This window comes from Hevea brasiliensis, chromosome 8, assembly GCF_030052815.1.
Source record: "Hevea brasiliensis isolate MT/VB/25A 57/8 chromosome 8, ASM3005281v1, whole genome shotgun sequence".
NCBI classification, from domain to species: domain Eukaryota; kingdom Viridiplantae; phylum Streptophyta; class Magnoliopsida; order Malpighiales; family Euphorbiaceae; genus Hevea; species Hevea brasiliensis.
This window is the reverse complement of record NC_079500.1, coordinates 64,512,823-64,527,554: the sequence shown is the minus strand read 5'-3', so window position 1 is coordinate 64,527,554 and position 14,732 is coordinate 64,512,823. Positions and strand designations below refer to the sequence as shown.

Here is a 14,732-nt window from a genome sequence, read left to right as displayed (position 1 = left end):
TGACCCTAATTGAGGTTAAAAATGGTAAAGTGTGACCAATTGAGATGTGTTGGAGTGATTAGAAGTGCAATGCAATTCGGATTAGAGAAGAGTTAATTTTAGGTAGTATGACCTAAGTCAATTTCAGGGACCAAAACTGTAATTCTGCCTATCCAATTGGTATGAAGCTAATTGGATATGAAACTAGACACATAATAACACAATTTTCATGCAGAAACTATGCCTAGAAAATGACATTAAGATAGTGAACAATTAGGTCAAATCCAGGTAATGTGCACTGCCACTGTACCAAAATGACCAAATGAACTATGTTTGTTCATTTGGCCATAACTTGGTGTAGGAAGGTCCCAATGACCTGAATTTTATACCGATGGAAAGCTGAGACATAGCACTACAACTTTTATGAAGAACACAAATCCAAGTTTTGACCATAACCTATCTAAAAAAGTGAGCTGCACTCAGCACACCAAAACTGCTAGAACCAAGAAAGTGCCCAAAATTCTGGGTTTGAACTAATCCGGCCAGCCTTAGCAAAATTACCATATCTTGGGCTACAAAACTTTAAATGGAGTCATTCAAAAATGTAATTAAAGATAAGACAATAAGAAATAACTTTGATGAAGGACACATAGCCAAAGTCCCACAGTAACCAGACCAATGGAATAGTGCAAAACAGGGGATCAAAACTGAAAAAATGGCAATTTCTCATAGGAGACTTAGAAATTAAAATAGCAACTATTGCCAATAAATTAGGCACTCAAAATGTGGTATGTGGGTGTAATTGGAATTCACACACCTATTAAGCATGAGAAGTCAATCTTGAATAGTATTAGGAATAGTAACCCTGAAATGCAAACTTCAAAGAACATTATTTTAAGCAAATTAAGGCTAAAATTAAGTAGGTGTGAATTTATTTATTGGAATTATTATAAGTTTTGATACTAAAACACTACAAATTGTGTGTTTTATTTGAAAAACACACGGGAAAGGATAAGGAACATTGAGTCAAGGCCTAGAGGTGACTCAAATCAGGTTTGTGCACAATAAACCTTATTTAAGCATTTTATCATTGAAAATTTGATTTAGTATGCATTATGAAATTTCTATGTTAATTATGAGTTTAAGAACTTTTGTGTTGCCACTTTGTGAATAAAAATGTGACTTTGGAAATTGATTGGATTTTGTATGCAATACTTAAACAAATTGCTTTAAATTGATTTCGGATTTACACTTAGCATGACAGTGCCATATTATTCCTCCTCCATTTATGAGGTTGAGATCTATTATTTTCCTCCCTTTCTGGCTTACCAATTGATGTCGAGATCGGATGAGTACCATTAGCTAGCTAGCCACCTCCCTCATTGATTTCGATTAGTGAGATTGTAGATTGCTTTCTCGTGGTGTACAACACGGTATTGATCGGAAATTTTGTGTCATGACTTAAGTTGTGTATAGATTGGCAACATTATGTTTATGAAATTATTTGACAAAATTGTATTATTAATGTGATTTGAAAATTGTGAAATGAGATTGTGAAATGATTGAATTATGATTTATTAATAAATGTTTTATTTACAGTATTTTAATTTTTTTTTATTGTGCACCACTGAGTAAATTTTACTCAGTAATAGCTTATTTTGCTATCGCAAATAAGGGCAAAAGAAGGCAGCAGAGTGAGCTGCTATTGAGAGGACTACATTGTCCTTTTGTGCAGGTATTTATTTATGCGCCTGTAGTTATTTTGATGTAAATATCATAGTATCATATGTATTAATGTAAAATTGAGCAGTTGTACAGTAAATTGTAATAATATTATTTTTGAATTTTATATTTATAAATTAAACTTGTGAATGTAAATTAGTTTTATTAAATGCAATGTTGATGGAATTATTTTGAAATGGGTTGATTTGACAATTTTGAGTTGAATTGTTGTTGATGATGTTGGTTTGAGATTATTTGGAGGTTGGGATTTGTGAAGTGATTTATTGGAAGTGCTTTTTACAGGTTTTAAATTTTTTGTTTTTCTCAATTATAGATGTCACTCTGCCGAAATTTTTACAAAATTTATGAAAAAATAAAAAGGGCCAAAATTTTTACCTAGTTTTCAAAATGAACTTAAAAGTTTTTAATACCTGTTAAAAGTACTCACCACCTTCAAAAGAAAACAAAATTGTTTTAAAATCCCTTGTAGTGTATTTAATGGGTTATCAGTAGGTGAAGTTTGGTAATTTATTAAACATACTACGGGATCATGTTATGCTTTATGGAGGAGTAAGGTGTTACATCACACCTATTCTCTTGTAAGGCATGACATGTTCCCATAGCATACCAAATGATTATCGAACTACACCTACCGATAACCCATTAATTATGCTACAAGGGATTTTAAACAAATTATAGCTTTTTATCTTATCAAATTTTTTGCGGAAAACCGCATGGGAATAGTTAAAATTCAATGTAAACATTCATTGGAAATAATAATAGACTAAATATTACAGAACTTACATTTCCATAAATCTCAAAATAAAATACAAATAGTTACAAACTCAAAATACTTTAGTAATACAGTGCTTTTTAATACAAACTGTTTAATGTCCATACATCCATACATATAGGTACAAAATACATCAAAAGAAAATTACAGGGGTATACCTAACGTAAATACCCACAATTAATACTAAAATGCTGCTTCTAAGTCTCTCACTCAGTAGCCTTCTCCTTTCCCTTACTTGCGACAGCATAAAGAAGCTATCGCTGAGTATAACACTCAGTGGTGCACAACTAAAATTTCGAAACTTAGAATAAAGCACAATTGTCAAAATATAACAAATCATATTTTCATCATCATGAAAACATCGTGATAATTTCTAAGTCCATGGCAACCATTTATTGAAAACACATTTCAAATATGAAATCATATTTCACAATTCATAGTTCACAATGTGTAAGTGTTGCTAATAATAACACACAGTTTAAACCATGATACAAAATTTTAAGATCAATGTCGTGTTGTACACCACGACAAAGCAATCTCAACCTCACTAACCGTTATTAGTGAGGGAAGGGCTAGCTAGCTAATGAGTACTCATATAGTCTTACCCCAAGTAGCCATCACTACTGGAGAGTTCCAAAAGGTACTGTCATGCTAACTGTGCTTTCAAAATAGTTTCCAAAAGTTTCCCACTCAACAATCATATTTGCAACCCAATAAACACATTCAAAAATAAACACATTCCAAATAATTTACGAGTTTAAAAATGAAGGAAAAGGTTAGTTGTGCACAAACCTTCAATAATTCTCCTTTTCCCGTTACTTACTTCTCCTTGTCCATTCTAACTTCTTTTTCTACTAAAAACACACAAATAGAATACCTCAATATTCATCTCAATTGCTGCCAAGAACTCATTACATGAATGTCTAATGCATCCCAAGTTAGCTTTATAAATTTTAGAAAGTTTTGTTTTTCTAGTAGCTTGGTACATTGAAATTTGAACCCAATTTTTACCTAGTTTCAATCATAATTTGGTGAGGTGTTCTTCATGAAAATTGTCCCTCTAGGTCTCATATTTATTTACCTTTTTGAATCATCTCATTTGGAGTTGTGTAGCCAAAGTTATAGTCAAATGCATTTTACTGTTCACGTAAGGCTACTTGTGGCAGCTTTGGTGACTTAATTTTGGCCAACAATTTCATCAGGTTATGTTCATAATTTTGCTCTGAGTTCTTCATATGAAATGTTCTACTATGTTTTAAGTTTCCATGGATTCAAGAATCACCTAAATTGGAGCTTTCTAAAGAGAGTTATAGCTATTGAATTTTTACTGTTTACCTTACTATTCATTGCTCTGGCAGATTTATCAACTCAAATTTGCTCAGCAATTTGGTTGGGTTAAGTTCGTAATTAGGCTTCAAGTTCTTCATATGAAATGTTCTACTACATTTTAAATTTCTATTAGTTCAATAATCACCTAAATTAGAGTTTTCTAGAGAGAGTTATAGCCTTGCAAAGTTTACTGCTCATATGGTCAATTTACAGATTTCTAAATTTTTGGCAGATTTGGTGACTCAAATTTGCTTAGCAATTTGATTGGGTTAAGTCCATAATTTGGCCTTAAGTTCTTCATATGAAATTTTCTAATATGTTTTAGGTTTCCATTGGTTCAAGAATCACCAAAGCTAGAGTTTTCTAGAGAGAGTTATGGCCATGCAAAATTTACTGTTCACGTGCATAATTCTGCAGGTTCCATAAATTTATCTCCAATTTCAAGGCTCATTTCGGGTCACTTAAGGTAATTTTCGGGGTAGGGTATCATCATGAAAATTCTAGCCCTATATCTTAAGTTTCATTTCCAATTGGTTTTACACCAATTGGAGTTGTATAGCTCAAGTTATGGGCTGCCAAATACACTGAATTCAGTGTGCAAAATTCTGCCCTAAGGTTAAATTTTCATTTCTTCAATTACTTCCACTAACTAACCTCAATTCATAGTTAATTCATCCCAAATGATCATAATTTAGCATTAATACATCCATAACACTTGCTAGTATAAAAAACCCCAAATTTTCCAATACCCAAGTTTGCAATTTTCCCTAATCCATGTCATTCTATTAATTCCTTCCACCAACTAACATCAACCCACATTCAATTCAAGCTAATTAGTCATAATTTAGCATTGCCCACATCAATTTCACTCCCTAGCACAAAAGCCCTAATTTTCCCATGAATCCTAATCTTTCATAATTCAATTTATAAAATTCTCATGCAATTACACTACCCCAATCACGCATACTACTTCAACTAAGCTTGATTTCATCATCAATTACATTAAAATACATCAAATCCTAATTTTCTCCAAATTAGCCAAAACCCTAGTTTAGGTTCCATGTGTGGTTCTTTTCAATTTCTCATGAAATTTTATCACAATTTATCTTGATTTGAAGTTTGTGTAACTAATCAAGCAAGAAAAGAAACTTACCTATTATTGATTTCTTTCCAACTTCAATTTTCTTCCAATTCCTCTTGTTCTTCTTACTTCAATCCTTCAATGAAAGAGACCTTTGATGTTTTCTACCATTTAGAAAGGGAACCCATATAAGGAAAGTGGGGAAATCAAGAGTGGAGGGAGGTTGCAAATGGGGGAAATGAAGAAAAGAGAGAGAGAGAGAGAGAGGGAATGGGGAGATGGGTGGTGGCAACAAGAAGGGGAAAGAAGGAGACTTTATCTTCTTTTATACTTATTTATTCCTTTTTAATTAAATAATTAAGTTTAATTTTCAAAAACCCATAAGTCATTAATTTTAATTTTGTCATAATGAAAATGAAAATTTAAGTTTCCCATCCATATTTTTACTTGAATTTTTCTTTAAATTGTACCCCATAATTTAATTCATTAATTTCATTTAATTAAATTTACATTTTGGTCAAAAGTCAACTCTTAAAGTGAATTGACCAAAATGCCCCCTCATTAGGTCATAATCATTCTTTTTCATAATACCCAATGAGTCCTTATGTTTTTGGTTCATTTGAATTTTTATTGTGCCTATCTCTATTAATTTTCCTTTTATTTTTGGTCATCAAAGTGTCTTTGAATAGTACTAGTCACATGCCAAAAATGGTACTATTCATAACTCGGTGGTTCAGGGTGTTATAACTCTTTACATTTAAGTGGAGGAGACTTAAGATTCACATTTGGGGCTTTACTCCTATTAGAGAGAGGTGATAAAGTTGAGTTTGGCACAATTTCTTTACCATTTTCTATCACATCAAATCTAAAGCAAGAGTTTACTACAACTATTTGATTAGGAGTATCAAATAGATTGAATTCTATTTCCTCCTCTCCCACATTGAATGTCAACCTCCCATTTTTCATATCAATATTAGCTCCAATAGTTACTAAGAAATGCCTTCCCAATATGATCTGGATTTTCACATTCTCCTCCATATCAATCACCATAAAATCAACCGGGATAAAGAACTTACCAACCTTAAGTTGAATATTTTCGATAATCACTATAGGGTACTTTATTGATCTATCTACCAATTGTAGAGAGATGGTGGTTGGTTTAAGCTCTCCCAATTTTAGCTTCTCACATTTTAATAAAGGCATTAAGCTCACACTAGCACCAATATCACAAATAGCCCTATCAATATTTAATTTGCTAATAGAATAAGGAATGGAGAAACTACTCCGATCTTTAAGCTTTGGAGGAAGCTTATTTTGAAGAATTGCACTACACTCCTTAGTTAATACTACTGTCTCATACTCCTTAAGCCAACTTTTGTTGGATAAGATCTCGTTTAAGAACTTTGCATAGGATTGCATTTGGGAAAGAGCCACTATGAATGGGATGTTGATATAGAGCTTTTTTATCACCTCCAAAAACTTCCTAAATTAAGCATCAAGCTTCGCCTTTAATGCCTTTTATATAAAAGGCAAAGGTGGAACATATGGCTTGGGAGGTATGTATGGCCTCTTTCTCCTTACCACCTTTGTCTTTAATCCTTTTCTCTCGTCCTACTGGCGGAGCCTTTTCAACTTAATTTTCTTCACCACTTTCTTGCACACCATTGTCCAATTGATTCTCTACTAGTCTTGCACTTTTTAATCGAATAATTGATGAAGTCAAATTATATGGAGATTTAGGGTTAATATTCATTGTATTTTGTTAGTATTTAGTATATTTTTATGTGTTTTTAGTAATAATTTAGAAAACTTATTAATCCAACCAAATTCTTTGATTTTTATATTTTATCAGCTATTTTTATGTGGTTCTTGAGCCAAGGACGAGTTTGGAAGAGATTTGGAGGTCAAAAGGTAAAGAATGGAAAGCCAGAAGAATTACAAGGGCCGTGTAACCTCCTGGACCTCATGCAACCTTCTGGACAAAAGAAAACTAAAAAATTGAAGCTATAGAAAATTACACGGGTTACCTTATGTAACATTACATGGATTGTGTACTGTCCCTAGACAACAATTCTAACTTGACTTTTCTTCCCTCTAACTAGACCTGGATGGACTTCTAAGGCTTTTAGAACTCTAAATTAATGATTTTTACACTAGACATAAATATAATAAGTTAGGATTTGAGGGAGAGGAAACTTTTAACATTAAAAGAGAACCAATTTACTTTCAAAGTGCATATTAACTTCAAGAAAGGCAAAGCAGAAACAAGATCTGCAAGATTGCTAGAAGGGATTTTTAGCTGAAGTTCCAAAAGTCCAAGGTTGCAATTCTCCATGTGGCTTATTTCATTCTATTTCTTCTTATGTCTTTTCTTTATTTCATAAACTTGATTATAAAACTCACCATGTGTGAGTAGTTCTTTTATTCTAGGGTTAGGAATGTAGCACTTTCAATTTAATTATGGATTTGGTTTGATTTTAGTATATATGGGGTATTTTATTCTTTGATTCAATCTCTTGTGTTTTTAATGCATGCTATGTATTGGTACCCACTTAGTATTGATTCTAGATATTAATTGAAAGACTAAAAGGTGAAGATTAATATTAGAAAATCAAGATTTTGAACTTAAGATTCTCAATCTAGAAATAGGCTGCAATTCTATGTGGATCTAACAATTAATCAAAAAACATAATGGATTTTAATTAATTTAATTGCCACGAAAGTAGGGTTTAGGTAAATTAAAATACACCTTGAGTGCATTGAGAGAGGACTTAAGATAACTTAGGATTAATTTCCTTCAAAGTAATAATCACTCATTTATTGAATAAATTAGATTGATTCTATAATTGATTGAAATATAAACCCGTAGCTCTATAATGTTTTTATTAATTAATATTCAAGTTTAGTTAATAGTTTAGATTTTATTTTTTTAAAATTTAGATTTGATTACTATTTCTATACAATTTGATCGTCTAGATAATTAAAATCAATATAGTTTAGTACTTGATGTCCCAAAATATGTCCAAGAGGGGGGGTGAATTGGACTTTAAAAATAATTTTCGGTTCTTGCTCAAAACCTTTGAAAATTGCAGCTAGGTTCAACTCAATTGACTAATGAGAAATATGAACAATACAGCTCTATTGACAAGTTGATTCAAAGTTAGGCTATATGCAATCAGTATACTGATCTAACAAATTATATCAACATTCAGCAGAGATATCAGTAATCTGGATAAGTTTTTAACACAGCAACCAGAGTAGTATACCAGATATACTAACTGATAGCAGATCAAATAACAAGTAGATTATATCAGATGTCAGCAGATTTAGCAGTAAACTAATTTTCTCAGTTTGCAGCAAGGTTATCAGCAAACAATATCAACTTTCATATCAACAGAAGCATATTAATCATAAAGTTAAAATGCATAAATGTAAAGAGCAAGGGTTGAGAAAATGAACACTGAAATTTTTATAGTGGTTTGGCTTCAACTAGCCAACATACACTCTCTCAAAGATCCCACTTTGAGTCTTCACTTCACTATTCTTCTCTTTTAAAGACAAGAGACAAAAGCCCTTTACAAATCTTCTCACCAAAGCTTTTACAAGTAGCTTCACACTTCTACCAAGTGTTATCCCAAACATTTTTCACAACCAAGCTTCAATAGGTGCTTGAATGACCTCTCATAAATGAAAATAATGTGTTTAAAACTCACTCTCACTCAATACAACAGAATCTATAAAGAAGAGTTGAGTAAATAAGCCAATGAAGAGCAATAGAACACTTTTGAGCACTTTGAATGAAAGCTTTTGTGATTTTGAACAGTGAAGGCACTTTCATTAAGTGCAAAATGGCCAAAGGTAGATGTATTTACAGCTTTGGAACGTTTTTTTACCATTGGAGAACTTATTTGAATGTTACAGATACGAATTTCAAGAAAATAGCCGTTATTTTGTCGTTTTCTATGATGTTGTGCAGAGTTGAGACAGTTAGCATACTTGAGAAAATAGCAAACCAGTTAGCATACTAAAATAAGTAGCAAACCAGTTAGCATACCAGGAAAACTTTTCTGCATAACATTCAAGACTATAAAACTTTACACCAAATCATAGTCAAACACTTTTTTAGGCCAATAATGATATTTAAAAGAAAAATCTTTTGAGGGATTGAAAATAAGCATCATTGACTTTTACTCCTCAATTCTTTTCACAAGTAATCCTAAAAATAAAACTTAACTTCTATAGTATATGTACCTTCAATTCTAATTTTCAATGTAGCCTTGGAGGGTAACATTTTCTTCTTTTATCTCCTTTGATTCGTCATGTGTTATCCTTAGAATGTCATCCTTTCTTCAGAAGCACGAATCCATCATGAAATCCTTGTGTCTTTTTCTTTGAGATACACAACACTTAAGACAATGTTAGTTTGATTCTAGTTGAGTTTTGGTATCATCAAAATCTATTATCCTTTGAGCTTGTGGGGTCAACAATCTCCCCCATTTTGATGATGACAAAACTCAATTGAATCACTATGTAAATGTTAATAAGTGTGAGTATGTATATGAAAGTATATGTGAGAATAACTCCCCCTATGTATGTGCTTATATCAACAATTAATCACAAATAACTCCCCCTTAATAATTTCAATGAAATATTCATAAGCATTTTCTTAAGGAGTCAAGTGTGACTAAAGATACTAACTAAATATGCACAATATGCACACTAATCACAAACTGTATATCATTCACAAGTTATATCAACAATATGCACACTATAAAGTTATATCAACAATATACTATTCACAAACTATATCAACCACAAGTAATCACAAGCTATATCAACCACAAGTTATATCATCAAGATTACTCATTCATTTTCTCCCCCTTTTTGTTAGCATCAAAAAAATAATGGGAGAAATCATGCACATGTGTATAAATCAAAATCCAGTTTAAGTGCAGTGAATAAACAGTCAAAGCAGTAACTGACATAGCAAACTAATGTAAAGTTCAGAAAAACCAAAAGTAGCAAACTAAGTAGCAAATTAAGAGACAGACTGTTAGACAAAATGTAATCATCAAATATACAGAATGGTTGTTTAGCCTTTTAGCCTAGAGCTTCTTCTGATTGGTTTTGGAGCAGCCATCTTCAACTTTTTCGGCTTGACAGGTTTATCACTTAAGGTTTAAAGAATTGCAGCAGCCATTTCAATTCCTGGTGTCAAGGGAATAATGGGGCCACCGCTAACTCGACTGGCAAAGAGAGTACCAGATTTTCTTTGTCAACTTTTTACCAGTTTTAGCCTTTTTGTCAGATTGTTTACCAGTTTCCTCTCTTTGCTTCCTTCTTTGTTCCTTTTGAGCTGGTTTTGCCTTGTCTTTTGTAGGAGCAGTAGGAGCAGGAGTCTGTGGTTCTGCCTCAGATTCTGAGTCACTCATATCCATCCCACTTCCTTCTTTGCTGCCTCCATTACCATTTCCATCATCAGAATCATCTTCATCTTTTTCAGTTTCATCTTCTTCCTCTTCTTCCTTTTCTTCCTCTTTCTCTTCTTCTTCTTCTATTTCTTCTTCTTCCTCTTCTGTTTCTTCTTCTTCTTCTTCTGTTTCCTGTTCTTCCTCTTCTGTTTTCTCTTCCTTTTTTTTTTCTTTCTCTGTTTGAGGAGCAGAACTAGTAGCAGCCTTACTGGTTTCTCCAGCTTCAGTACTTGAAATACCCAGATGAACTTTGATTTTAAACAATTCTTCCACAATTTTATAAATTAACATCAAAGTGCCATCAACTTTAGAATCAAGAGCATTCATAAGAACAGTTTGAAAAGCTCTAAACTTTTGTATTTCTCCAAGTTCAATTTCAACAAATTCCCTCAAGTTGTTCACTTCTTCCAGAATTCCTTTAACATTTACAGTACCGCTTGCACTATCCTTGGAACTAGCACCTTATTCAAATCTAAGCTTTCTACCATCATCATCTTTTTGCAGACTTGTAATTGGGATCATATTTGTTCTAAGTTTCTTGGTTTCCAAAGGGATCCCAAAGTCTCTGAACAGACCATTAAGAAGATGGGCATAGGGTAGCTTGTAAGGTGGTTTCCATTTCATGATTTGTTTCAGCATAAAGTAGGCAAGATTAAATTCAATTTGATTCACAATATGCCAAATTATGTAGAGATCAAGGGTACTTAAATAATTTGGACTGCCAGTTCTAGGATTCAACACATAGATGATAAAACTATGAATAATTTTGATGTGTTGATGAGCATGGGTAATGCTAGTCTTATCCTTTACTTCCCCTTTAAATACTTCAGCCTCAAAATCTCTTTTGTTAAATCCACCAACAGCAAAAAACATCTTTGTGAGAACAAATTTTATTCCCACTGTTTGGGATTCCTAGGGCTTTGGCTAATCTATCAACAGTCACTTCATAGACTTTCCCTTTCATTTTCACCTTAAAAGATTCATCTCTATCAGAATCATCAACCCTTAAATTCTTATAGAATTCTTGAACTAAGTCCACATATACTCCTTCAGTGTCAGAGCACAATTTGTCCCATTTTTGATATTCAAACAAGGATTGTAAAGGAACAGAAACTTCAGTAAAAGCAGCGCTGGATATACAGGTTCATGAATGGCCCTTTCCATATGTATAACTGGAGCTTTTGAAGTCTTTTTCTTTTTGGTTTCTTTTTCTTGGACAGGCTCACTGGTTCTTTTCTTGGGTGTTTCTTTTGATTTTCCAATTACCAGAGGAGCATGTTTTTGTGGAGGAGGAGACGCAGGAACACTTGCGTTAGTGGAGTCTGAAGACGATGAATATGTGGGGATTTTTGCTTTGCCTTTTCCTTTTTCTCGCGCCATAACCAATCTCAGAAGCAAATTAGGCCGCAAGGACAGTGAAAACTGGGCTCACAAATTTAATGATGTGAGCAGTTAATATATATAACTATTCGTAGCACATCAATATATTTCTAGCACAACTTAGCACAATGTCATAAAAATAGAACAGACAACAACAGATATTCGGGTTGTTGAGAATCCATGGCAACCGATTCATGATTTTGTTATATACCACATTTTTATGAAATGTTAATGCCCAAAAAAAAAAAAAATTAGCAGCACATTGCGAAATCAAAACAAACAAAACAAGCACAATCAAAATGTAAAACACGATTCCATTAAAGTTTCATATTTGATACCTGAGATTTGCAGAGACAGAGAGTGCGAATCGTTATCAAGCGCGTCAAAAACCAAAAACTAATCGAACAAGAAATGGTTTCTTTCAGCAGATTTAGACAAATAACAGAAATGAAAAATTTTGGGGATTTTCTATCTTGAAACAATCAATTTAATCGATTCACAGCCAATGGGTTTCAGAAATATTTAAGAACGATGAAGGGAGACAATGGTTTGAAAGGTTGCGAATGAAATGGGTTTGCAAATGGAGAGAAAATACATCTATTCGGGTTTTGGTAGGTGATGCAACGGAAAGAAGAAGGAGTTTTGAATTTTAAAACTGAAAAGACACAATTGGAGACATTTGCAGAGAATGGGTACCGTGTATCAGTGGAGAAGCAGTGAGAAGATTGATGGTTCAGAAAAAAAATTTTGAGTCCCACGCTAATTAATGTGTTAAAAGTCTGTTTTGCCCTTAAAATGCATAGAGATACAATACTCTAAATAGAGGGGCATTTAAGTAATATGCTCTTTAAACATGCAGAATAGGCGCTCGAAAAAAAAATAATTTAGAGTTTTAGTACAATCAAACCTGACTTCCAGTTTGCCAACGAAAAGTTAAGAGCAGTGGTAAAGCATTTAGCAATCGCGAAAATTAGCAAACAGACTAGTATTCCATTGTGATCAAATTCTGCAGAATACTGTTCATATCTGATAAGACCCAGAATTTTTCAACTTGTACCAGAAATATCAGAATGCATTTTTAACACTACAAACCAACATATATCACTTCATTTTCATATAGAAACATGAGAGTGTATCAAAACTTAATCAATAGCACCAATCATACCAAGTTCTCTTCTTATTTTGCAGAAAATTTCCTCATTAAGTGGCTTTGTAAAAATGTCAGCAAGCTGTTTTTCAGAAGGGACAAATTCAATTTGAATATCACCATTCTGAACATGATCCCTAATAAAATGATGTCTAATTTCAATATGCTTGCTTCTAGAGTGTTGAACAGGATTTTTTGATAGGTTTATAGCACTAGTATTGTCACATCTTATGGGAATGTGATCAAATTTAATTTCAAAATCTTCAAGCTGTTGTTTCATCCACAAAATCTGTGCAACACAACTTTCAGCTGCAATATATTTAGCTTCTGCAGTAGAAAGTGCAACAAAGGTTTGCTTTTTACTGTGCCATGAAACTAATGCATGACCTAGAAATTGACAAGTTCCAGAAGTGCATTTTCTATCCAATCTACTACCAGCAAAATTTGAATCACTATAACCAATAAGATCAAATGATTCACATTTTGGATACCATAAGCCAATGTTGTGAGTGCCAATGAGGTACTTAAAAATTCTCTTAACTGCTACAAGATGAGATTCTTTTGGACATGATTTAAATCTTAGACATAAACATACACTAAAATGAATATCTGGTCTAGATGCTGTCAAGTAGAGTAAAGAATCGATCATACCTCTATAAAGTTTGTTATCTACCTCTTTTCCTTTTTCATCTTTCTCCAATTTAATTGTTGAGCTCATGGGAGTTCCGATACTTTTCATATCCTCCATTTTGAACTTCTTTAGCATATCCTTTATATACTTGGACTGATTTATAAAAATTCCATCTTTCATTTGCTTAATTTGCAATCCAAGGAAGAAAGTAAGTTCACCCATCATACTCATTTCAAATTCACTTTTCATCATATTGGAAAATTTCTTACAAAGAGAATGGTTAGTAGCACCAAAAATAATATCATCTACATAGATTTGCACAATAAGCATGTATTTTCCTAGTTTCTTAATGAAAAGAGTAGTATCCACTTTTCCTCTTTTAAAATCATTTTGAAGCAAAAATTTACTAAGTCTCTCATACCATGCTCTAGGAGCTTGCTTTAAACCATTGAGAGCTTTAGTAAGCTTGTAAACATGATTTAGAAAGTGAGGGTCTTCAAAACCAGGAGGTTGAGCTACATAAACTTCTTCATCAATATATCTATTTAAGAATGCACTTTTAACATCCATTTGATAAAGCATGAAATTCTTAAAACATGCAAATGCACACAACATTCTAATAGCTTCAATTCTAGCAACCGGAGCAAAGGTTTCATTAAAATCAATACCTTCCTCTTGGTTGTATCCTTGAGCTACTAGTCTAGCTTTATTTCTAACTACATGTCCTTTTTCATCCATCTTATTCCTAAATACCCATTTAGTTCCAATAACAGAATGCTTTTTAGGTTTAGGAACAAGTGTCCACACTTTGATTCTTTCAAATTGATTTAATTCCTCTTGCATAGCAAAAAGCCAATTTTCATCATTTTGAGCATCATCATATATTTTGGGTTCAAATTGAGAAACAAAAGCAACATTACCAAAATATCTTCTAAGTTGAGCTCTTGTCATCATTCTTTGTGATGGACTATCAAGAATGTCATCTTTGGAATGATTTCTATGGTACCTCCATTCTTGTGGAATATCTTGATGTTGAGGTTCCTCAATTTGTACTTCTTCCACATTTGGTTAGGAGTCTTCTTGAATTTCAACATTTGTGGAGCAAGGGAGTTCTTCTTCTTTGTCATGTTGATCATCCTCCACTAGTTCTTTTGATTCAAGCTCATCATTATTCGAATTCTTTGAATTTAGTATCTACT

The 14,732-nt window shown here is 32.8% G+C and overlaps 1 protein-coding gene across 1 annotated transcript; it reads right to left on the bottom strand.

Annotated features, from left to right (window-relative positions):
- Positions 1-5,645: 5,645 nt before the first annotated feature.
- On the bottom strand, positions 5,646-6,323 carry LOC110666704 (uncharacterized). Its single transcript, XM_021827293.2, has one exon. It carries the CDS (start codon positions 6,321-6,323, stop codon positions 5,646-5,648), a length of 678 nt encoding a protein of 225 aa, XP_021682985.2.
- Between the last annotated feature and the right edge of the window lie 8,409 nt (positions 6,324-14,732).

Excerpts from the sequence above, each read along its gene's own strand:
- LOC110666704 (XM_021827293.2), bottom strand. The coding sequence starts at position 6,323 with ATGCAATCCTATGCAAAGTTCTTAAACGAGATCTTATCCAACAAAAGT.